This window comes from Eurytemora carolleeae, unplaced genomic scaffold (assembly GCF_000591075.1).
Source record: "Eurytemora carolleeae unplaced genomic scaffold, Eaff_2.0 scaffold498, whole genome shotgun sequence".
NCBI classification, from domain to species: Eukaryota; Metazoa; Arthropoda; class Copepoda; order Calanoida; family Temoridae; genus Eurytemora; species Eurytemora carolleeae.
The window spans coordinates 65,819-90,535 of NW_019396396.1; the positions used below are offsets into that span (position 1 = coordinate 65,819).

Genomic DNA, 24,717 nt, shown 5'->3' on the forward strand with positions numbered 1-24,717 from the left:
AAACTAGGTTCCAGTACTGGTTTAAGCCAAAAAAAATCTTGGACCTCTGCTCCATATATTATTCATCTGGATAAAATTGTTCCTCATCTAAAGAAGAATTGAAATATGTAAAAAAATTATAGTAAAAGAAAATGATTCAGTGATCCATGCAATGCATGCCTTATACTTGATATATTAAACCAACGATTAAATACCCCCCCTCAATTCTGTGTCATTATTCCATTGTTATAAAAAAAGGGTGGTTGTATTCATCAGCTTTCAGACATAGAAATAAAGCAGATTTTTAACCATTTTATCATTAAACTCATAAAACAGATAAAAGCGTCGATTTTAAAGACTTTATTGCCGTTCAGAAACATTTCTTCTTTGCAGTTTTATTTTGTTCATTTGAATCTAATTTAATCATGAAAATAATTTGCAGCTCTTATTCTTTTTTTTGGTTTTACATTATTTTTAAAATTAGGCGTTAACAGTGATAATTTAATAGAACTACTAAAACATATTTTTCTTCTTTCTTCAGGGTTATCAATAAATAGGAGTATATACTTTCAACTAAATTTTATTAATTTTAAAAGAAAATATATACTCCTGTTGGAAGCAGATTCATTTTTATCAAAGCACAAAACTATTTTAAAAAATGCAAAATTTTATTCATTTCTTTTAAAAAATCTTTTTTTAACCTTCCATATTGTTGTATTAATGAAAAAGAATATTTGTACTACTAAGGATATATGTTAAATTTATTCTTTAAGGAATTGTCAACGTAAAACTATTAATCATTTAACGTCTATTAGATTCACAATCAAGCCTATTATGAGGGTTAAAGGATCCGTTCTAAATTGTTGATCGGACTCTTTAAATGGAGGGTTATTTCAAATTTCGTTGACAATTTCTTTAAGAAACTCAGAATCTGTCTTACCCTTTTCCCCCCATCTTAGAGTTTTGACTTTGATTCCGCTCAATGACTTGCTGCAATGAATATGAGCGGGGGGGGGGGGGGGGGGTCAGGATGGTTTTGCAGTCTATAAATCCCAGAAGGTTGTTATGATTTTACTATTGTTACGCCAGTGAGCTAAAATGTTTAAGTCATGTACAATACATTGTACAGATCTGTACTGTACATATTACCATGAAACAAGTTGATTAGTCCACATGTGATACAAATCCCACATAATAGAATTAACGTTATTTTTTCTAATAAATTCCAAAATCAATTTTATTATTTGATTTGACTGAATTTCAGATGAGTAAAGGTATAAAATGCGCAAGAGAACAGCTGTTTGCTTTGAAAAAATCTGCCAAATTTACAGAACAGGAAAATTCCACTTCTAGTTTTGCTCACGAAAGCCAAGATATTATGAAGACGTAATTTAAAGCGACACTCCATGCATATGCCCGATTTTAGAACTCTACCTTTAGAGCTTTGCCTGATCAAGGATGAATATGTTATCCATGTGTTTAAATTTTTAATTTGATTTGATTATGAATATTGTCGTTTCTCTATAAAAGTTATTTATGATTTCTGTTTTAGCAACAAAACTTTAAACATGTCAAGCTAGAAAATCACGATATTTTTTACATCATTTATCAGATTAAATAAAGTTTAAAAGGTATTTCGGACAAATCCCCTTTTAAATGGAGGGTCGAAATTATAACGAAAGTAAGATTTTCACCTAACCCCCTTTTCTCCACTTCAATGTTTCGTTTCGGAAAAAATAAAAATAAATTTTTTTATTAAAATCCATGTAAGAATTTCTTATCACAATAAAATAATGAAAACTTTGGATTGAAAATACAAATCAACAGTTTATGTCGGATGAAGTTGTAATAGTATTGGTCAAACTGATCATCGCAAGAAAATCATTGAATTGAACATTTTTTTCTCAATAATAACATTAAGTTTTCAGCAACTTAATATTTTGGCGGAATTTTGAGCCCGGGGAAGATGAAAAATGTTCAAGATACGTTTCGTACTCTCGTACATATTTTTTGCTTAACATTTTCCAGAGAAGAATTTCGTAGATTTGTGAGACGGAAAATTTTGAAAAAAAAAACGGGGAAAAAATGTCTGCCAATTTGGTCCAGCCGCTTGGCCAGCCATAGCTGATATATATATATATATATATATATATATTAAAAAACACAAAAATAATAATCTTGAAGTTGGAAATTGTGTCTAGGGAAATATTAGTCCTAGAATTATCTATGTTAAAGAATCCTTGACAAAACACCGTCTACCACCACCAGGGAGATATAGATATAAAGTAACAATCTTTGTTTGTTTGGAGGTCCGAGTATAACTTATGAACCCATTGACCGATTTGCCTCAAATTTCGAAAGGGGAATTCAGAGGACCACGGGAGTTTAGCTTTGGTTTTGAGATTCTTAGTTTAGTGGGTCGACTTTAATAGGGAGAAATAGCTAAAATCGTAATTTATGACCAAGCGCGGGTAAACGGGGGAAGTTACTATGAGTACCCTGTGCAACGATGGGTTCCCAAGCTATCATTTTTATTTAACAATAGAAATTAGAGAGTCATCATTTTATGTATTATTGTATAGTTGACTTATATTTGTACAAGAGTGAATATTTTCTTCTCTTGACTAATCATTCCCCCCCCCTTTTAAAAGCTGGGTAGACTTTTTAAGGTTTTATTCGCTGGATTGCAGGGAAGCTAAATGATTAGTAGTGGAAAATAAATAAGATTTTGGGTTAAAAGTATCAAGAAGGATGTTTTAATTTTTCTTTTCATGTAGATTTTTAGTTTTCGCCAGAGCATCTCCCCCCTCTTAATTACTCATCATTCAAACTTGAAGCTTTTGACTGGAAACTCTAAAATGATAGGTATTCTGAAGTGGGGCATGGCTTAAACTTGGTCGTGTGGCTGGGTACTTCGCAACGTCAAAGTAAAAATGAGGAACATTTTTCTTTTGAACGAAAGACCGGGCTGAAAAACCGGGACATGGTGCGGACTTGAAACTCCGATCCACTACAGGAGTAAGGCCATCCCGGCAAATTATTATTTGATATATGACTGTATTCGTAACATTTGACTATCTCATCTTAATCAAATCAAATCAAATCATGAGTGTTAGGGAAAGCTTTAGGCTCCACTCTACAGCTTGGAGTTTCAAGTCCTGACTGAGAGGTGGGTTTTCAGCCCGGATTTGTTTAATGTTTAACCGTTAATGAATCAATTGTTTAAAACTAACACCTAGGGTAATTGGCGTTAAACTTTTAAACAATTATCAGTCTAAAAGTATCTTTTTTTCACACATTCTTCGCTATTGATTTCCTATATATCCGATTTTTTATTTCTGACCGTAGAGGACTCAATATATCAACTAACACTTAATATGGAAGGAAAAAAAACCTTCCGAAAAAAATAGAAACTGAGAATGATGATAAAAGATTCTAAAATAACGATCTCATCGTCATTTAAAAATCTGAGTTTGGTGTATCTAAATTACTGCTTTCTTGAACAAACAGCGAAGAAAATTTTAAGTTGCGGCGATGCTAGAAATGAAATTTTTTCCTCAATTTATGTAAAGGGGCCATTTCTTAAGATGTTTTGAAATCGTCCATTTCTAAAATAGACTTGATAACTCAAAATTTGGTTGACAAGCTTATAAAAAAAATTGTTATCTTTAAAAAGTTAAAATATTATCTTCTTTCTATAAATATATAAAGTTCAAGTTGTAATCTCTGTTTGTCTGTTTGTTTGTCCGATCATAACTGAGGAACCCCTTGACCTATTTGCTTTATATTTTGATGGGGGAACTCACAAGAGCCTCGATTTTTAAGGCTAAAATTTAGTTTCCCGGTAAAATTAACCAAGTGCTGGTAAACGGCGGTAGTAACTATGAGTAACTGGGCAGCGTCGGGTTCTCACGCTAGTGTATCTATGTCTCTAATAGGACTAGGAGTTGGACGCTCTCAGATGATTAAAGCGATTTATAGACAGGCAAACCAAGATTGGAAACTGCTGAACCAAACCCAGAGATATTTGTATCAAGAGAAATACAAGGTTTAATTAATAATATTTTAGTGAAGAATGTAAATAAATTACAAAAACCAACTTATTCATTCTTTAATTTTTTTTTATAATTTGTGAACAAATTGGTGATTCATGATGTGCACTCAATAAGTAATCAATTTGAGGCATTTACTTTGCCATCATCTAATTAAATTTATTAAAGGAATTAAGTTTTTGTCACAAACTCTGATTTTCTTATACATTTATCTTTGCAATTTAATGTCAGAGACCATAGATATATCAAAATATGAATTCTTGTAGATCAAATAATGATAGTTTGAAATATCAAAGGCTTACACCATCAGGGTGAAAAGATAAAGGGATTAGAAATTCAGAATTTGTGGCAAAAACTCAGTTCCTTTTTTCGATATTTAAAAATAGTTATTTTTAAGATTTTTTTTAAAAAATTGATTTTATTACGATTATGAATTTAAAATTACCATTAAATTTGATATTTAGGAAAAACTTAAGGAACACAACCGAAAAGTACAGGATTGGAAAATTAAAAATAGGTAAAAATTAAATATTTCTTTTTAATATAATTTTCAATATAAACATTCTAAAGTGAGTGTCTGGCTAGAATGCAATCTCAGCTTAATTTTAAAAGCTACAAGAGAATATAATCTAGGGGAACCCAGATGTACGAGCGGATACAAGAACTTGAAAAACAACTGATAAAAGATAAAAACCCTGCTTCCAAACATTTAGAATAAAATTTACTCTCTGTTGTTACAACATTCTGAAGAAATATCAATCGAAATTATAAATTTTTAAAATTTAAGATAAAAATGTCAGATGTTCGTTCTTCAGAAAAGGGGGAAAAAGAAGAAGAGAAGGATATGGGTAAATTTTTTTCATTCATTTTAACGTGTTTACAAAATGGTAAATGTTATGTTATCCAGCGAGGGGGGGGGGGATCGTTTTTCAATGAATACATATACCCCATTTCAGAAGCTTTATATTGCTATATATATTAGGAAAGGAAGCTGGAAAAAAAGAAAAGAGGAAAGAAACTTTCTTCTATCTCCATTCAAAAGAAAAAATGGCGCAATTAAGGAAACTTGGATTTTGAAACAGAAACGATCTAAAAAATTAATTATTGACAAAATTAAGTAATGCTTTCTTTTTCAAACAATATTTAAATAATGTTGAAAACTGACGACTTATTTTTATAAACTTTGGAGCATTTGAACATTTTTACGATTTTTTTAATTGTTTGCCGGTATTATTTAAAATTTGGATTTAAACCCTAACAGTAGACAAATTATTATTCATCATTACCATTATAAATTTTTTTACAATTTTTTATAATTATTTTATTTTTGTAATTTTTATAAAATAAAACTGCCATTGTCAAGGTCACGGCTATATAGTTATATTTATAGTCATGGTTACTATCAGCATCAATATCACTATCATCATTATTACTATCATTATCATCATGATTACTTTCACTATCACTATCACCATTATTACTATCATTATTACAATAACTATGATTTTCACAATCATGATTAAAAATTATGAAGTATCACTATGAGTATTGTGTATGTCTCTCACTAACTTTCATTAAGTTTTTACTTAGAAAAGCAATATTTCTCATAATTATGGATAGTAGCTTAGACGGACATCTCTTAAACCATGGTTGATTGATTGATAAATCTGGTCTGTAAAGAGGGTCAAGATTGTGGAGGAGTGGGAAGGGTGAAGAACTAGATCCTGAGATTAAGGATGAATCTCCAGTAGCAGTAGACCCAGAACAAACTGGAGAACATCAAACCTTGTCTCTGAAAGATCTTCAAGTTTCTGACGCGAAACAGGTTTTTTCCTCTTCATGACGTCCGTTTTTTTTACATCCTTAATTCTTGTCACCCTTATTACCTTCCTACATTTCCTGTCCATATGACTTCGTGTAAAAAATTAAAGAATTCTGGTTAAATGTATAAAAATGTATAAGAAAAGATGTAAAAAACTAATTAATAGGACCATGTTTGAATTTTTTCCCTCCAATAGAAATTTCCCTTTTCCCATCTAGTCTGGGAGAAGGGTTGATTCTTAAAATTATATAGATTCACCACCCTAATTCCCATGTTTATTGGTATTCTCTGCATGTTGAATGAGTATAGTTTTTTTTTATTTGGTTTTTAAACTTTTAAGTTTGTCACTTGAAAACAAAAAATTGTACTTGTGATAAGTTTGCTTGCATAAAATCTTAGATATTTTTAGTTTTCACATATGACATGTGGTCAAAATGGGTTTAATTCAATAGTTTTGATTCAAAAGTTTTGGTCTAAGTAACAATTTTGAAATGCGAAATTACCTATAGATTGTTAAGATAGAGTAAATTTGTTGTCTATCTTCCTTTGTGTAGAGATGGACATCGTTTTGTGAAAGAACTAAATTTTTTGTGAACTATGGTGTCATTCCAAAAGAACGAACTATGGACGAACGAATTGGATCGTTTAGAGAAATGGAAAAACGATCATTTTTTTAAGAACGAGTGAAACAAAAAACGAACGATTTAAAAATCGTTCAATGAGAAAACGAACGATTGAAAAATAACGAACGAAATGGGTCGTTAGCGAATGATGAACGAACGAATTAAAAAAAGCTGAACGCGCCCATTTCTAACAGTGTATACTGTTTAGTGTTCCTACTGTAGAGTAGAGTTCCTAAATATCCAGGAACAACGAGGTCACTATAAACTAGACTGGCACAGGTAGAAACACATTTTACAATTTTCATTTAGGGGTGTATATTTTCTTTAAAAAATTATTCACCCCCTCTTAAAAAATCATTTTTCCCGAAATGGGAAAATAAATGTTTTGTAGGGGAAACTACCGATTTTTTTGGGGGACAGTATCTAAAAGGACGAAAAAACTTCTTTTTATTGTCCAATTTTTCTCCACCCCCCCCCCTTTCATTTTAAGTCCCCCGGGTTTTAATTTTAAAAATTATATACTCGGCACAGGTAATTACTCCAGGTATATCCTGTAACTAATATTACTTCAGGTATATCCTGAAGCTGATTTATTACTCCAGGTATAACCTGAAGCTGAGCCTGGAGTCCCGGGCTGCAGTATCCGAGGAAGAGTTCTCCAGTATCCTTGAGAAGGCGGAGACAGAGGACGGAAATATTTCAATCTCAGGATCAGATTCAGAGGTTAGGAAGTATACGATGAACCCCCCTCGTCCCATTCAAAGGGAAAATTGTTGTAAAAAATTACAATCGCCTGCCAAGAATCGATTGTTTAAGCTTACATTATATTGATTTAGTTGATACTAAACTTTTTCCAAAATATAATTTTTACTTTAAATATAATTGAAAGCTAAAAAACTAAAAATCCGCCTTTAACCCCAAAATTTTTAACCGCTATATCTTTGAAACCTGATGGGGTAAACCTTAAATAGTTTGACTGTTGCATTTAGCAGAATTCCAATTTAAAGTTATCAGATTGCAAAGATTTTAGATATGAAATTCTAGGATGAAGAGTGATCAGTTTCATATTTAAACCAACAATTTAAAGGGACTGTAAGCTTTACTTCATTTTCAAGTAACCTTTATGCAAAGATGGCAACGGCCGATTAACGACGGTACCCTAATAGCTTTGTCTGATTAAGTATGAATCACATATCCATGTTTTGCTTCTTTAAAATGTATATTTTATTTTGCGGTTTCTCTGCGAAAGTGAGTTGCGCATTTCTTACTTAGAAGAAGTGGAGAAAATTACAGAAATAAATACTTTTTCAGTCAGGAAAACAATTGTAGCTTCCACATTTTTGATGAGATTGAGGTTTCTAGGGTACCGTTGTTAATCGGACATTTCTATCTTTGCATGGAGGGTCACTTAAAATTACGCTTACAGTCTCTTTAAGAAACTTGTCAATGCACAGGATGAGGATGACGAGGATGAATATACCCTGGCCTCGAGGGATCCTCGCTTTTACCTCAAAACATCTTCTGGGAATATTGTATCCATATTCAAGACCTTGATAGGTAGGTTTTGAACCCTTAAGACAGCACAGCCAGAGACAAAAACATTGTTTTATCCAAGAAAGATAAACCAGGAACCCTCATTACTTTGTTTACAATAATGTAGTTCTATTTAAGAAAGATAAACCAGGAACCCTCATTACTTTGTTTACAATAATGTAGTTCTATTTAAGAAAGATAAACCAAAATAATGTAGTTTTATTGAAAGAATTAATCAGGAATCGACATATCATTGTTTGCACAAATATAGTTTTATTTAAGAAACATGAATCAGGAACCCCAAAATCTTTGTTTACAAAAAAAAATAGTTTTATATAAGAAAGATAAACCAGGAATCCCCATATCTTTGATAGTAGGTTTTATTCAAGAAAGATTAACCTGGAACCCCTTATTTTTGTTTTCGAAAATATAGTTTTTTTCAATAATAATAATAATGAACATAATATTTAACTTAAAAATTAAATTTGAGTTGTTTTAGTTGTTCCAAAATCTCGAGATCTACCTTCAGAGTCAGCTCTACAAACAGCTTTAGGAATATATTTTAAAATATCTATGAAGGAGAAATAAGAAATCTAGTGCTTGGGATTAATTTTGGTTAAAGTGAGTGACCGGCAATGTATGGTAGTTAAGCTGAGAATGCAGTTTTGTAAACACGTTTTTACTGTGCATATTTGTTCAGCAAGAGTGCAAATTTAATTTTTTAAATCCTCCTTCATTGTCCTTTCTGGAGAGATGATTTTGAGAATCGTTTTTTTTTAATTACTGAATAACATCGACGAAAATTGTGACAACAATTCTAAAGTAAACTAATTGGATGTTCAGGAACATATTTCTTAAAGAAATTTGTCAATAGATCAATGTTAGAATCAATTATTCTTTTCATCACTATATTGAATTTCTTATTCTTTTCAAATTTGTTTGCAGATTTCTTCAAATTTTCAAATGTCGTCTTTTCAATAATAATTGCAAGAAATCTACAGAAAATGTTTGAGACATTACAGAAACTAATAACTGAGTAGGATTAAATATTTTCGATGAATTTTTATTTTCTCATTCTGTTCCTAAACAATTTATTAGTTTACAGTTGAATTTTTGTTAAATTTTTCGTGGTCGTCTTTGAATAATTTAAAAAAAAAACCTATTCTTAAAATCATCCCTCAAAAATGGATTTTAAAAATTGAATTTGTACTCTTGCTGAAAAAGTATGCACCGTAAAAACGTCTGATAGGTCTCAAAGGAATCCTAAGAAATTACTTTACATTATTACATTCTCAGTTCAACTACTACACATCGCAGGTCACATCCTTACGAATTCGGATCCGGATCATCTCCTGTAAAATAAATCTTCTGCCAAAAACATATTTCCAAAAATGTCTGGACTTTTATGCATGAACTTGATTTGTCATTAAACAAACACTTAGAAAAGCTTTAATGAAATCTTATTGGTTGACAGTAAGTTTAGCTAAACGTTGCATGTTTGATATCTCGATTAGAAATTTTGCCACTTGTATCCTGATCCTAGGCACTGTAGAGTGTATAGAGTATAGTGTACAGATAAGTTATTTTCACTAAACTGGTTTCTTATATTCTCAATCACGATGGGAAAATAAACATTAAAAAGAAATTTTTGAAAATTTGAAATGTTTCTAGATCGATTGGTTGGTGTGAATACCTGGGCAATATTTATGCTTGGGGGTGGACACTTTGCTGGGGCAGTTTTCAGGGACAATCAGGTCAAAATTAAACTTCTATCAAAAGACGCCTCCCCCCTTCCCCCTCCCCCCTTATGAAAGGCTTAGCGGCCGAGTGTAGCCGCCGCTAAGCCTATCTATTTAAAATCTAGATTATGCTAAAAAGTGTGATTTTGGAACCCTTTTACAACGAGATTCTATTGCAAAATTGTACGCAGAAATCTGTGAATATTTAGTTTATTCAAGTCACACAGGAAACGGAACTTGTACACTGTACAGTTGGAGTCCAGGGGCGTATTCAGGGGGGGGGGGTGGCTATGGGGGCTAAGCCCCCTTGGACCTGTGAAATTTATTGATTTCAGGGGGTTTTCAGGCCCCAACGGGTGCTGAGCCCCCTCTGGAAAGATAAAAATTTAAGCCCCGCTCTGGACAAATTCCTGAATACGCCGCTGTTGGAGCCTGTCACACCTCCAAATGTACACAATACAACTGTACTCTCAGCAATTCATCAGCTCCAAGTAACCATGGAACAAAGAAGATGAGTCCGGGATATAGTCCCAGGAGAGGATCGAAGTCCACCGGATATGGTCCTATAAGAAGGAGTGAAGTCCACCGGATATGCTCCTATAAGAAGGAGTGAAGTCCACCGGATATGGTCCTATAAGAAGGAGTGAAGTCCACCGGATATGGTCCTATAAGAAGGAGTGAAGTCCACCGGATATAGTCCTATAGATGGAGTGAAGTCCACCGGATATGGTCCTATAGATGGAGTGAAGTCCACCGGATATGGTCCCAGGAGAGGATCGAAGTCCACCGGATATTGTCCTATAAGAAGGAGTGAAGTCCACCTGATGTATTGGAGAAAGGCTTGACTTTAGAACATTGAGATAAAGCAGTTTAAGTGTGTAATTTTGTTTTCTTAATCCTAACTTTCAACCTATTTATTATTTGTTTTCAACTAAATTATCGGTTTTGTAATTTATTTAGATTAAACTAGATCTGAGAGAATAAATATTCCAAGAAGTTTGCGTCTAATTCTCTGTCCAAATTCTCACTTAAAGAGGGTTCTTAAAATCGTCCTGTTCTTAAGTCTAAAACTAGATTTAACAATCTAAAAATATTTGAACACTTTTTATATAAAAATGAATGTATTATTTTTCCTTAATTTTTATCGTTAGTTTTGGTTTCACATTTACATTTATCACAAAAAAACGAATCATAAACACTTTCTTAAAATAATCATTTAAAATTTTCGGGTCAAAGGCTCCAATAAACGGCAACAATATCTTGTGGCGAACTAAATATACATAACAAAAAAACTTAATACTTTTTTATTTTGCATTCAAAGACTTTTTTCGCGAAACTTAAACTTATTTTCTTAGACATTCTTATAATTTTACTTAACGACCCTCACTCCACAGAGCTATACTTATTTCCAGGCCCCCTAGATTTTGTCTTGGATAAATTTCATTTTTGTGAATATTAAGTGAAATAGTAAACTTGTTTTTGTAGGTGTTAGTTCACAAGACCTTCCATTGTTATACAGTTCGAGCAAAACAGGGAGGAAGTCAGGGATCAGCTGATAATAAAGCAGGAAAATGCTAAATCAGTCTTCAAAAAATTTTCTGAAAAACTTAATTTCGTTTGAGTTTTAGTTATTCTGCTTTATATTTTGAAATTATACTAATTTTACGCAAATTGAGGTGACCCTCTAAGCAAATATGGGAATGCCTGATTTACAATGGAACCCATTACCTTTTAATTGATCATTGACGTTGTAGAACTCATGTTCAAATGCTGAAAAACTGGAGTGTTATCCGTTAAAGGCCGAAAAACTGTAGTGTAAGGTGTACCCCAGCGTACAGTGTAAAGTCAACGTTACTGACGTAGCATATTTATCTTGAAAATCGAGAATATTTTAAGTCCAACGGTGGTTTCGACGTATGTTTTTTTAAATATGAAACTTTTAAACATACAAGGTTTAGCATGAATGCTTACAGGGAGTACGCATAAAAGTGCTGGAGCCAGTCTCAGGAAAAGTATATGTTTTTGAGTAAATATTTGTCGCGAAAACACAAAAAAATAATAATTATATTCAAAAGAGAGAAATCGCCGTTTATATCAAGATTTGCTAAACTTAAAGTGTGTCTTTAACGAATTAGAACGGTTTTCTGCAAAAGTTTTAATATGGATAGTTGAAATTTTATAAAAAAGTCATTTATATTTTCAGTTATGTTTTTAAAAAAGCAATTAACAAATATTATATATGCAGACGGTACAATGAAATGGCGCTTATTCAGCATGTCCAGGTATGAAAAAATAAGAGAAAAATTCACAGAATTAATTTTTGTAGAAGCAGTTATTGTCAACATTCACAATATATTTAAACGGTTTTCCTTAACGTCGACTAAATCTGTATAAATTCTCTTTGTATGCAACATTTGTTATTTTATATCAAATTCAATATATATATATATATATTTCAGTTTTTAACTTCACATTTTTATTAAAAAAAGAATTATACTTAACATAATGTTACACGTCTATCATGACGATCCTCCTATATATATATTTGTCTCCAACATATAATAAAGATAATTTTTCTCCTAAATTGATTTTTATTATCAATTTTTCATGACCTTTCTAGCAAATGCTTCTGTTTGGGATTCAAACTATTAACAATAATAATAATAAATAATAATAATAATAATAATGTTAGTTTACAATTTAAACCATATATTTCCAGGATATCACTAAACTGTGGTCCGCTGAGCTTGCCAGCTGTTCATTAATATTCTGTCGTGCCGCCAGCTCAAATAGAAATGTTTTGTTTGGCGGCAAACAACCAGCACTTGCAAGGTACATGAGTGTACTGCAACTGAGCTGAACTTTATTATGATGGAAAATGAACTATGACATTTTTAAAAATCGAATCCGTAATCTCTCATTTTATGCGCTAAGAATTTCAAATTAAATTTTAAAGTTTTTAATGGATAAAACCTAGATCGAGGAGAGCTAGCTTCCCAAATATATCCACGTAGGGCGGAACTTCTGTGGAGACTGTTAATCTTCAACGCTTGATCTCGATATCCAATGTGGACACTTTTAAATTCCTCAATTTTAAGTTATCCCTGCAGGGTATAACCATCACGAGGGATCGACTAGGAATTAAATTGATCCGTAGATCTGCATAAGATGGAGATTAATACTTGATCCCCTGATTCACAATACAAAAAATGTTCATAAAGTAGTATTATATAACTCTGATCGGTAAAGATACCTCTAATATCCATTAAGTGGTATGTTCTATTTGTCGCATAGTATACTATCTGAAATACGCTCACTATAAACAAAACCCCTGACTATCTGAAACAGCTATCATATTTAATACTTGGGTAACATTTCCTATTATATACTTATGAATGACAAGCACAATATAAGTCATTCACACAGCCTTTATTAGGTTAATTTAAAAAAAAGCATTATTTCGCGGGAACTATTATGTACTGACTGGATTGATCTCATTTATTATTATTATTATTCAATGACGAAAAAACTGCATTTATTAGATAGTTATTAGTGTGCTGAATCATTTCGATTAATACTTAAAACTGAAAATATTTTAAGGAATGACCCCAGACTACGAAGCATACCGTTCCCCACCAAAAGAGCAACATTTAGGAATCGTTAAAAACTTTTGTCTGAAATCGTTTTCGCCTTAATTTATTTTGACAAAAAGCATGTTTTTATTCAATTCTGAAAGAATTAAATCAGAACAACATTATTAATTTATTAAAGAATTGAACATTAATTTTTATTCTTTCAAGGTTTGGATTTGATGAATAGCGAGACATAGTTAAACCACGTAGACTAAATTAAAACTCTTCTCTTTGGGTTGACCCAGCCCATAAAAGAAGTGCTTCAGGTTATGACTCGCTATTCATTAAATCTGGTTTATTAAACATATACATATTCCATATTTTTGATTTTCGCCTTGAATCATCAATGCATTCTTTTCTTTTATTAAACATTATCAAAGAGGCTGTTGGCCTATTCAAGGTACTCTAAACATGTCCAATACACAATAAATGGTTCACTTTAAACCTTGTCTTGTTTTCTTTTGCCGAAAATTGATCAGATTTTAGTGCTGCGCCTCCCTACTCACAAGATCCTTTATCTAAAAATTAATGTAGCATAGGAAAAGAAGGAAATTTAGATAAGTTGCTTTTTTTCAGATGAAATACAATGATAAAGGGTTAAAGGGTACCGTAGTAAATCCGGCATCAAATTTAATGTCACTTTGACAGTTCCTCTAAATGCGAAGATTTTTTTAATTACATGAAAAAGTTTAAAATGTGTTAAGTGAGGTTAAACGAGTTCAAGATCTACTCTCTAGGGTTGAAATACACCAGGTCACTCTTTCTGCAATACGGAGGGAGGGAGGGGTTGCCTGACTGCCTTGAGCCCCGTGAAATAACCCCCGAGCCGTAAATATTTTAGAATTACCACCTTGCCCAATAGTTAAATATTAGAAAAGTATTTCCAGATTTATTTGATTAGAGCATTTCTTCCAAATATGCCATCTTGTATTTCATGTACAGCTTAAACCCTACAAAGTAACCCCGTTTTAAGGATACAGTGTCATGTACAATGTACATGGTAAATTCAAATTTTGCCGATCTTGAAAAAAAAATGATTTAGAAAAAACAGCCAGTAAAACGTTGTTAACAAATCTTAAGTTCATTGTACTTAGTTTTTTTTGTCAAAAATTACACACACAAAAAAATTTGTAAACCCTTATCTTTGCAAACTGATGGTGTTAACCTTCTATATTTCAACCTTAGACTATTTGCTCGAACAGAATTTATAACTTGAAATATTAGCGGTCTACGACCAGAGATTGCAATAAAATAGGGATTAAAAAATCAGTTTGTTACTCCATTCCATACTAGATTCCATATAGAGTTCTAAAAATTCAAATCTACAAATCCGGGATAGGAAAACAAGAAAATCCGTGAATAAAGAAAATTCTTCAGTAGACAATGTAGCATATTTCCTAACATTTAATTATTTAAAATATTGCTGAACAAACAGCAAACTTCTTAAATAACTTTGATGGTTTTAATGTAAATTCTTCATTTATTTATTTTTAAAAGTTAGTTTTCTTTCAGGAAGCAGATCTTTTCCACGCAAGTCGACCGACTAACAAGGTACGCTTTTTTTAGACAATATGAATAAACTAAACAGTTAGTTCGTTATATTATTTAAACAATATGAATAAACTAAACGGTTAGTTTGTTATATTATTTAGACAATATGAATAAACTAAACGGTTAGTTTGTTATATTATTTAGACAAAATGAATAAACTAAACGGTTAGTTTTCATAATAAATCTGTTCGAGGTAGTCATAAAAGAAATATTTTTTTCCAAATACCCTACTAATAATGTTTGGATATTTTTGTTTTTGTTAAATTTTAGCAGACAACCCAAATTAAAAATGGACACATCAAAGGAAACTTATGTAAGTGTTTTCAGGGTAAACTGAATATCCTTTTAGCTATTTCAATGACAACATTTGTTAGATATTATATACTAAAATATAAAAACATTTGATATTAGAGATAGCTTTTAAAGTTTTTGCGCAGGAATTCTGAACGATAAAACGACTTTTTTTACAGTTATCTTTGAAAAGGAGGACTAATACTAATGAAGAGCTAATAAGGCATTTAGTTTAACCCTAAAAATATCCAAATAAGTGAACGGTTCCTTTAGTAAATTTAAAATAATTTCTTATTTATAGGTAAAAGAAGGACGTATTCGGAGATCTAAATCTAGGGATTTACCTGCTAGGATAATACCAGGTAGGGCTTATACCAGGTTAAATCAACAATATAATCAACTAGTAGTGTTTCAACTTTTTATTGTCCATGCATTTCAGGTATACACACTGAATCTTTAAAAATTGAGGCTAGATCTGAACCACTAGATCCCACGAGGGTATGTGGCGGAGCTCAACCCTGTTTTCATTGTATTGTAAATGTAACCTGTAGGTCTGGTACATTGTCTTTTGGTTGATTGTTATTAAAAAAATAATAATAGAGAAAACACTTAAATTACAGCAAAGATCTGATCTACATTAACTGGTTCAAAAAATAAACCAGAGATCGGAGGCCGAATTCAAAGAATTTGAACCACGTCGTTGAACCGCCAATAAACGGTTACAATTGAGCGCCGGCTCAAATCACGAAACACTAATTAAAATTTCTTGCTGAACCAACTATGTTTGAACCGCGTCTAGACGCGGTTCAAATTCTTTTAATTCGGCCTCAGAGTTTTTGTGTAACGCTACTCACTAAGCCACGGAGCTCTTTCTATTACTAACTCCCATCTCAGGTATTGGTAATGATGCTGTTGAATCTGACCCTGAAGATGAGAATGAGTCGGAGCTGAATCTTGAGGTTGAGATACAGGATACTAGACACCTGGCAGAGTTCGATCAGAGTAATGCAAAGTAAGAACAAACATTTTTTTAATTAATAACAACAATTTGTTTTCCCTTATATTTGGGCGTTAAATCAAATTTAGATGAGTTACGAGGTCATGTGACCTCGTACAATTTCAGAAGGTTATCTAATTTTTAGGACCAAACGCAGCCTGCACAAATTTGGTGTCACGAAGTGTAGAATTGTAACCCCACTTTAACATTTCCAGTTATTAATGAATAATTTTCTATAATTATTATTGATACTGACTGTTTGAATTAGGAAGAAGAAGAAGAAAAAGACGAGTGTTGGATTAACGGAAAAAGAAGACTCTGAGAACGGAGCTAGGTATCATTATTGTAAATAATTTAAACAAACCCTTTTTAGAACAAAAATTCATATTTATTTTCCCAAAAATCATTGTTTTGCACTAACATTCTTTAAGTACTTAATATATACTCCAGAACCAGTGTACACTGTACAGTTGTACAGTTGTACAGTGTACAGTTGTTTAAAGAATGCTTTGGAATCCGGGAAATTATTATTCTAAATAGTGGGCATCATTGAATACAAAATTGAAATTTAAGCTGACGAAAAGTTTTTGATAAGTTTAGGTTAAAATACAATAATAATAATAATAAAAGAAATAATTAGGACAATTAGGACATGGAGATCATTTTAGATTTAGCCATGATACATACATAACATAAAACATGGAAAATAGCACTGAAATATAAAATGACTTGAGTGTGAATTCTCAGTAAATAAAGTATTTTAAAAATCAATGTTATTGTTTACAATACAACTAGTTCCTCAACCCTTTTTCCTTAGTTATACTTTATGAATATCCGTATGTTTATAAACTTTTGAAGAGGGCTTCGAATGAAGTTTGATTGTTTATTATTATTTTTATTATGAATCATAAGAATTTCCAATTATTCTAGTGGTCGAAGTATAGCTCTTCAAAACCGGTTCCTTACTGCGGTTAGATCAGGAAACATGAGAGACTTAAACGAGTGTGTGGAACAACTCCTAAGCGAGGTTCCTGAAGAGCCAGGGGCTTCAATGGCTCCAGGAGACTTAAATGATAAAACTGAATCTGTGATAAACAAGGAAGGGATAAATTAAATAGCACTTATTTTATTTTTGATTTAAAAAAAAAACTTATTTTATCCTTTTCATTTTTATTCTTAAAAACAGGAGAAAGATATGACTGTGATAGAAGACATTGTAAATAGGCAGTTTGGTGAGGGTAAGCTGACCTTCCTACATCTAGCTGCTCAAGCAGGACACAGGTAGATATATATATATATATATATACTTATTTTCTTTTATATATGTATATACACTTTACACTAAACATCTTAGTGAAGGTAAACAAAACAGGAAACATGTTTTTATATATTCAGTTTATTCAAGCTAAGCTGACCTTCCTACAGCAAGGACACAGATATATATGTTAATCATTTAATGCATGTGGTTTATGATGTGTCTGCTGTCTACTGTCTACTGTATATAATCTGTATATAATGTATATATATATTTATATATTATATATATTATATACAGTTTAGTCAGGGTAAACTAACCTTAAATCTAGCTGCTCATGGGATCTCTCTTTCCAAGAATTATCATATTGTGAAAATAGAGAAATGATAATAGACAGAGACACATCATAAACCTCATGCATTAAATGATTAACTTTTAAGACATCTTCTCCCGAAAAAACATGCCCGCCCCCTCGCACACATAAGCGTATTAAGATAATGGTTTGAAGATTATGTAAGTTTATCTTTATATGTCTAGTTATCAGCATTAATTTTAAACATAGATTTATGATACTTTATTGATACATTAGAAATACTAAGGATGTTTAGAATGTCTAATATTTAGATCAATTGTTGGACGATTGCTAGAGTTGGGCTCAGATCCATGTGTCAGGAATGCTAGATACTAATATAAAATTATGATTTATTTTTTTAATTTGATATAAAACAAGCATATTATGAAAACGTGAAATTTTTATCAATTTTATTTCTAATTTCTAATTTCTAATGTGCAGATTTTTTTTCCTTCAAAAATATGCTTTTTCATTTTTAAAAATATCAATGTCTTGTCAATCAATTTCCCCCGAAATAACTTTCATGGAATGCATCCCCTGGAATTATTTTCTCAATATATGTCCATTTCATTGTTATGTTTTACCTTTCCCAGGAATAATTCCCTGTGATTTTTATTAAAGTATCTGTCCAGGGATAAGTTGAAACGTGTTCCCTACACCCTTGCTCAAGATAAAGAGACAAGGAATATATTTAGGAAGTTTCAGGGTAATTTTCCAAACAGGTAATTTCCCCAACAGTTATTTTTCCAAACAGGTTCTTTTCCTAACCGTTATTTTTCCCAACAGGTACTTTTCCTAACCGTTATTTTTCCCAACAGGTACTTTTCCTAACCGTTATTTTTCCCAACAGGTACTTTTCCTAACCGTTATTTTTCCCAAAAGGTACTTTTCCTAACCGTTATTTTTCCAAACAGGTAATTTTCCAAACAGGTAATTTCCCCAACAGGTACTTTTCCTAATAGTTATTTTTCCAAACAGGTAATTTACCCAACAGTTATTTTTCCGAACAGGTACTTTTCCTAACCGTTATTTTTCCCAACAGGTACTTTTCCTAATAATTATTTTTCCCAACAGGTAATTTTCCTAACAGTAACATTTAATAACAGTTATTTTTCCCATCAGGTACTTTTTCTAACAGTTATTTTTCCCAACAGGTACTTTTCCTAACAGTTATTTTTCCCATCAGGTACTTTACCTAATAATTTTTTTTCCCAACAGGTAATTTACCTAACAGTTATTTTTCCATTAAGTACGTTTTCTATCAGTTATTTTTCCCAACGGTACTTTTCCTAACAGTTATTTTTCCTAACAGGTACTTTTCCTAACATGTATTTGAAATTTTCCCTAACAGGTACTTCAAAATTTTCCCTGAAATGTACTTCAAATTATACGTAACAGCTACTCCTCCTAGTAAGTACTTTTCATGACGGCGTTTTCAGTAATAGGTACTTTACTAAAATTTTCCTTCTATATATAAAATTAGTTTGTCTGGGTGTCTGTTTGTTTGTTGGTTTGTATCCAATAAACGTCAAAACGGTTGAGCCGATCGGACCTAAATTTTGTATGGGACCTCACGTGACCCCAGGGAAGGTTTATGAATGATCAAAGTTTTAAAAAGTGTTCAAAACTTTTTTTATTTTTGTAAAATTTGAAAAATGTGAGAAAAATTATTATTAAATCCACAAACTTTTTTTGTTTTTGTTTTATACTGCACAAAGAGAAGATGCTCAGAGATAAAGCCACAATTAAAAATTGAAATAGAAGATGGGCGCGAAGTGCCCTAAAAGCCTAGTATTTAAAGGCAATATGATTTGTGCGGAAAACTTTAGAAATCGAGGATATCGATATCAATGCTTGATCTCTTCTTTTTGTTAATCTTAAGATTATTTTACTCGTTGTATCCAGGTAAGCGTCTAAAATTCAAATAATCATAATGACGTATGCAGAATTCCCAAACAGCCAATCAGAAGCCGGGAAATTAAAAACAGAATGAATATATTCAGATTAAGTGATCGATATAAAGGGAATCTAATTCTAAAGTTTTCAGATCTGATTTTACATTATGGCTGGGAAGTCATTGAAAAGGAATTAGTGTGTAGGATGACTTATGTCGTGATGTTGGCAATTAGATGAAAAATACAAATATTTGAAGCAAAACCTGTGAAGTCATAGTTTAAAAATTATATAAGCATAATTCAGTCTTCAAAATACACTTGAAGGGACCTTTTTAATTTTATAGAGTGGCTTATTGGATTTAAAACAGGTTTTTATAAATCTTTGACGGATCAAGGATGACGGAGTTATTCTTATTTTATCGCTTGTATTTTATGTCTTCAGTCCATGAAATCATTGAATTAACTCTTATAGAATAAAAATAAACATATTCAAACCTTTCTAGATATGACTGGAAGGGTGCCCAGGTCCCACCTCCTCTAACACAACAGGAAGAAGAGGAAAAGGAACGGAAACAGAGCGAGAAGAAGAAAGCAAAACGATTAGAGAAAAAGGAGAAGGATAAACTAGTAAAAGAAGAGGACAGACTGAAAAAAGAACAAGAGAAGGTATGAGTTCTTGTACCTTGTTACCTTTATAAAAAAGGTTTTGGTTTCCCTCTATTTGAAGAGGGGTATGTCCGATTCACAACCATACCCGTTAAACTTTTGACTGAAGAATGTCTCTTTTTAATATACAAAAACGTGTGTAATTGATGAACACTCTGTTGCAAGTTGTTATATATTTAAAGGGACTGTAAAGGAAAAATGAAAGGGTGTATAGGCTGAAAGCTGATCACTTTAGCTCTTGATTGCGACCCATGAAACATCCATCTGAAGTTCCTGTTTTGAAAAATTGATGTAAAACTGTGTCAATTTTATACGAAAATTCATATATATTCAATTTTGTATAGAAATGGTAGGTATAAACAGATCATATTCAACAAATACGCAACCAATCTGAAATCAAAGATATTCCAGAGAAAGCTAAATGTTACGTAGGTTTTCTCCAATTATTATTTTATAATTTTATTTTTTTTTATGCACTCTCATTGGATGGAGTTCTTGTGACGTAATACGGACTTATAAATATTCATATAAGGAAAGATACTAGAATTGAGTGTTTGGAAAAGAAAGATACTTGAATTTACTGTTTATGCAAAGAGATACTTGAATTCAATGTTAAGGAAAAGAAAAGATACTTAATTGTAATGTCTAGGAAAAAGGAGAGATACTTTAATTTAATGTTTAGAAAAAGGAAAAAAAATTGACTTTAATGTTTGTTAAAGGAAAGATACTTGAAGTAAATTTTTAGGGAAAGTAAAGTTACTTCAAGTCAATGTTTAGGAAAAGGAAAGATACTTGAAGTCAATGTTTAGGAAAAGGAAAGATACTTAAATGTAATGTCTAGGAAAAAGGAAAGAAACTTTAATTTAATGTTTAGAAAAAGTAAAAAAAAAATTGACTTTAATGTTTGTTAAAGGAAAGATACTTGAAGTAAATTTTTAGGAAAAGTAAAGTTACTTCAAGTCAATGTTTAGGAAAAGGAAAGATATTTGAAGTCACTGTTTAGGAAAAGGAAAGATACTTAAATGTAATGTCTAGGAAAAAGGAAAGATACTTTAATTTAATGTTTAGAAAAAGGAAAAAAAATTGACTTTAATGTTTGTTAAAGGAAAGATACTTGAAGTAAATTTTTAGGAAAAGTAAAGTTACTTCAAGTCAATGTTTAGGAAAAGGAAAGATATTTGAAGTCAATGTTTAGGAAAAGGAAAGATACTTAAATGTAATGTCTAGGAAAAAGGAAAGATACTTTAATTTAATGTTTAGAAAAAGGAAAAAAAATTGACTTTAATGTTTGTTAAAGGAAAGATACTTGAAGTAAATTTTTAGGAAAAGTAAAGTTACTTCAAGTCAATGTTTAGGAAAAGGAAAGATATTTGAAGTCAATGTCTAGGAAAAGGAAAGAAACTTCAAGTCAATGTTTAGGAAAAGGAAAGATACTTGAAGTCAATGTTTAGGAAAAGGAAAGATACTTGAAGTTAATGTTTAGGAAAAGGAAAGATACTTAAAGTCAATGTTTAGGAAAAGGAAAGATACTTGAACTTATCCGACAGAGAAAAGAGAGCTTTAGCCGCAGAAAGACGACTGTTAGCTTCTTCCAGGTATTGTATCTACAAATTCATGCTTACCCGCTTCACATTTATGTAAAGTATTGATAAGAAATGTAAGTTGCGAGAGGATAGCAATGAACCTCACAGACATGCCGTACAACATCCGCTATGCAGGGTAAACTTGAGTCCATGCAGATTGCAAGAAATGTCAAGGAAAATCCTGAAGTGAAATGAGTTTGTATTGTTGCCATTTTTATTTCAGAGATAGTTTTATTAATAAGTTTTTAAATTAATATTTTTCTTAAGAAATTGTGAGATAGACTATTTTTATCTAAAACTATAAAAAAAAAATTTAAAATTTATGACTTAAATTAATGATTAAAATAGATATTTAACGAAATTTAGTTCAGAATGTTTCTCAAAAAATGAAATATTAAGAATCCGCGAAAAAATCATTTTTCAGATCTTATTCTAAAGCTTCTTTTGTATACTGGAGGCTCGATACTGTATGGTAAATCTGGGAGGCTCATGGCGGCCGTTGAGTCCCTTCCCTCTCTTATGGTTTAAACTTTTACACTTGCTCTAACAAACCATTGTTATAGTGTTGTGCTGCTCAGATGCTTTCAGTGTGGTTTGGATATATCAGGAAAGGTTAGTTTGTTGGAGTATTTATATATATATAAAGTTGTAATCTCTGTGTTTCCCAGTAAAAATCGTCTTAAGTGCGGGTAAACGGCGGGAGTAACTATGCGTAACCTGGGCAACGCTGGGTTCCCAAGCTAGTTTAATTTATATTATTTATTATAAAATTNCCCTCCATTGTCCCGAATATAAAGAAAAAATAGGTCAAAACTTTGTACCAAATAATTTTTTGATTTTTTTTCTAGATACAATTTATATTTTAATCGTATAGGAGATTTTATTTCTGTTTGAATACTTTGTATTCGTTCAATCAATCTTGAAAATAAAATGTAAAGGAAAATATTATTGTATTGTAATTTGTATTTCCTGAGGTTGGTGATCATTGCTTGATCTCAATCTTTTGTTTTTAATTTATCTTAATTCGATATCCCAAGAGTGTCGTCTGTGAAGCAAATCAGAAGATAATGAATTTTGTGTTCAACTAATAAGAGAATAGACAAATTACGGATTCTGCGTAAAATTTTAAAGTGGATATCAAGACCAAGTGATCGATCAACAAAAAAGTTCCCAGTTCTAATGATTGATTTTACATCAATAAAAGAGAAGTCTGTTTACACTTTTAATTTTTGTTTCAGGTTCCGTTTTGTTATTCAGACAACAGCTTCTGTTCTCCAGCCTGCGTTAAGAAACATCGCGAAAATAACAAATAACAGGGGGGTATTCAGGAATTTGTCTAGGGGGGGTTGCATTTTTTTACTGTATTGTTCTGAGCCCCCATAGACCCCCCCTGTATACGCCTCTGTATCTCATATTTTTCTTAACTGCTTCAGAAAACTTTTGAGAAAACCATGAAAGAAAATTTTATTTAAAATCAATTGCTGAGCTCTTTCCACTGAGAGGCCATTATTGGCTTTACACTAAAAAGCAAATTTCTAAACTATTTAAATAATATATTTTATGATATAACATGTTAACAATGAAAAAAGGATCAAAAAATAAATAACAATTTTCTTTTGTTTTAATTTTTTTCTTAGAAGGATTGTTTTGTTTTTGAAAAAAAAACTATCACTTGTGAAAACAAACCTCTCGTTTTGAACTTTCAAAACATGAAAAAAATTTTTTTTTTTTGAAAACTACCATTTTTAAAAAACAAAAGTTTTCCTTAAAAGTGGAAAGGATCCATTCCTAGTAATATGATGTCATTGATTCTTTTACAACGAATCCAAAATTTAAAAAATAGGAATAAATTATATCAATTATCAATAAAATATTTCTTAAATAAGGAAAAGCTTAACTTTGAGCACATGGCAGTGGCATATATATTGTTGGGATCTGGTTTAGGAATCTCTTCATTAGGAATAATGGATTTATTTATTTATTGTTTGGCCAATTATATATATTTTTATACTTTTAATAGTGTAAAGTTTTGTAAAGATTTTATATGGAATATTTTTCTAATCCATTATTTTATTTCAGTGTTTTGTTGGGAATTATTTTTCTACAAAAAAAGATGTGATAAAGTATTATTAAAAGATAAAAAATAAATATTAAAATTCAACCAATCTTTTGAAGAAGAGCTGAACCTGCATTAAGTTTGTGCTTTGTATCTATGAATATATTTTTGCTTGCCTGTCTGTCTTTTTGTATCCAAAAAATGTCAAATGGTCTGAACCGATCAGCGTTTGGTTCCTTCAGTTTTAATTTAAAAAGCGCTTTGGTTTATTTCTCAACAATCCTTAAACAAAAATAAAACAGAGAAGATATAAAATTTATTTTTAAAGCTCAAATTGAGATCGAAAGTCACAGCTTGCTGGGAAGGGCTGAAATGTAAAATCCGAATGTAGCATTATTACTAGTAAAATATATAAATGTCGGAATAAAAATAATTACTTGTTAGGATAGTCAGGCTAGGGTCTGACTGACCTGAATTTGGTGCAAGAGTAACTGTATTGTTTTATTATGCATCCATTTTACCAAACCGTCTACAATGCAACCTTAAAGGACCTCCTGCAACAAACAAATTTGCCACTAAGTCAGTCCATTTGCCACCACATCCAACAAATGAGAACTAGTTCAAAATGTAAGGCTGGGAGTCTTCTATTTTAATTAAGTTTCAAAATGTATCTTGAAAATACGATTATTAA

General features: G+C 31.3%; 1 protein-coding gene across 2 annotated transcripts; it reads left to right on the forward strand.

The window, feature by feature from the left end:
- Positions 1–3,918: 3,918 nt before the first annotated feature.
- On the forward strand, positions 3,919–23,310 carry LOC111702397 (ankyrin repeat and zinc finger domain-containing protein 1). Of its 2 annotated transcripts, XM_023474066.1 has the most exons (28): positions 3,919–4,027; positions 4,496–4,548; positions 4,665–4,879; positions 5,014–5,092; positions 5,712–5,856; positions 6,685–6,755; positions 7,079–7,199; positions 7,931–8,033; positions 8,509–8,562; positions 9,681–9,763; positions 11,234–11,315; positions 11,722–11,755; positions 11,994–12,030; positions 12,468–12,580; positions 13,349–13,402; positions 14,085–14,133; positions 14,893–14,931; positions 15,524–15,584; positions 16,117–16,234; positions 16,488–16,553; positions 17,150–17,318; positions 17,406–17,500; positions 18,099–18,146; positions 18,459–18,548; positions 20,225–20,387; positions 21,903–21,982; positions 22,534–22,582; positions 23,209–23,310. In XM_023474066.1, exons 3-28 carry the CDS (start codon positions 4,825–4,827, stop codon positions 23,281–23,283), a joined length of 2,133 nt encoding a protein of 710 aa, XP_023329834.1. In that variant the 5' UTR covers positions 3,919–4,027; positions 4,496–4,548; positions 4,665–4,824; the 3' UTR covers positions 23,284–23,310. The 2 variants fall into 2 exon arrangements, with proteins under 2 accessions (XP_023329834.1, XP_023329835.1); XM_023474067.1 differs by lacking the exons at positions 21,903–21,982; positions 22,534–22,582; positions 23,209–23,310 and adding an exon at positions 21,165–21,230.
- The last annotated feature ends 1,407 nt before the right edge of the window (positions 23,311–24,717 follow it).

Excerpts from the sequence above, each read along its gene's own strand:
- LOC111702397 (XM_023474066.1), top strand. The coding sequence starts at position 4,825 with ATGTCAGATGTTCGTTCTTCAGAAAAGGGGGAAAAAGAAGAAGAGAAG. Across the intron at positions 12,031-12,467 it reads CGCTTATTCAGCATGTCCAG|GATATCACTAAACTGTGGTC; the intron begins GTATGAAAAAAT and ends ATATATTTCCAG. Across the intron at positions 18,147-18,458 it reads GGCTCAGATCCATGTGTCAG|GGATAAGTTGAAACGTGTTC; the intron begins GAATGCTAGATA and ends GTATCTGTCCAG.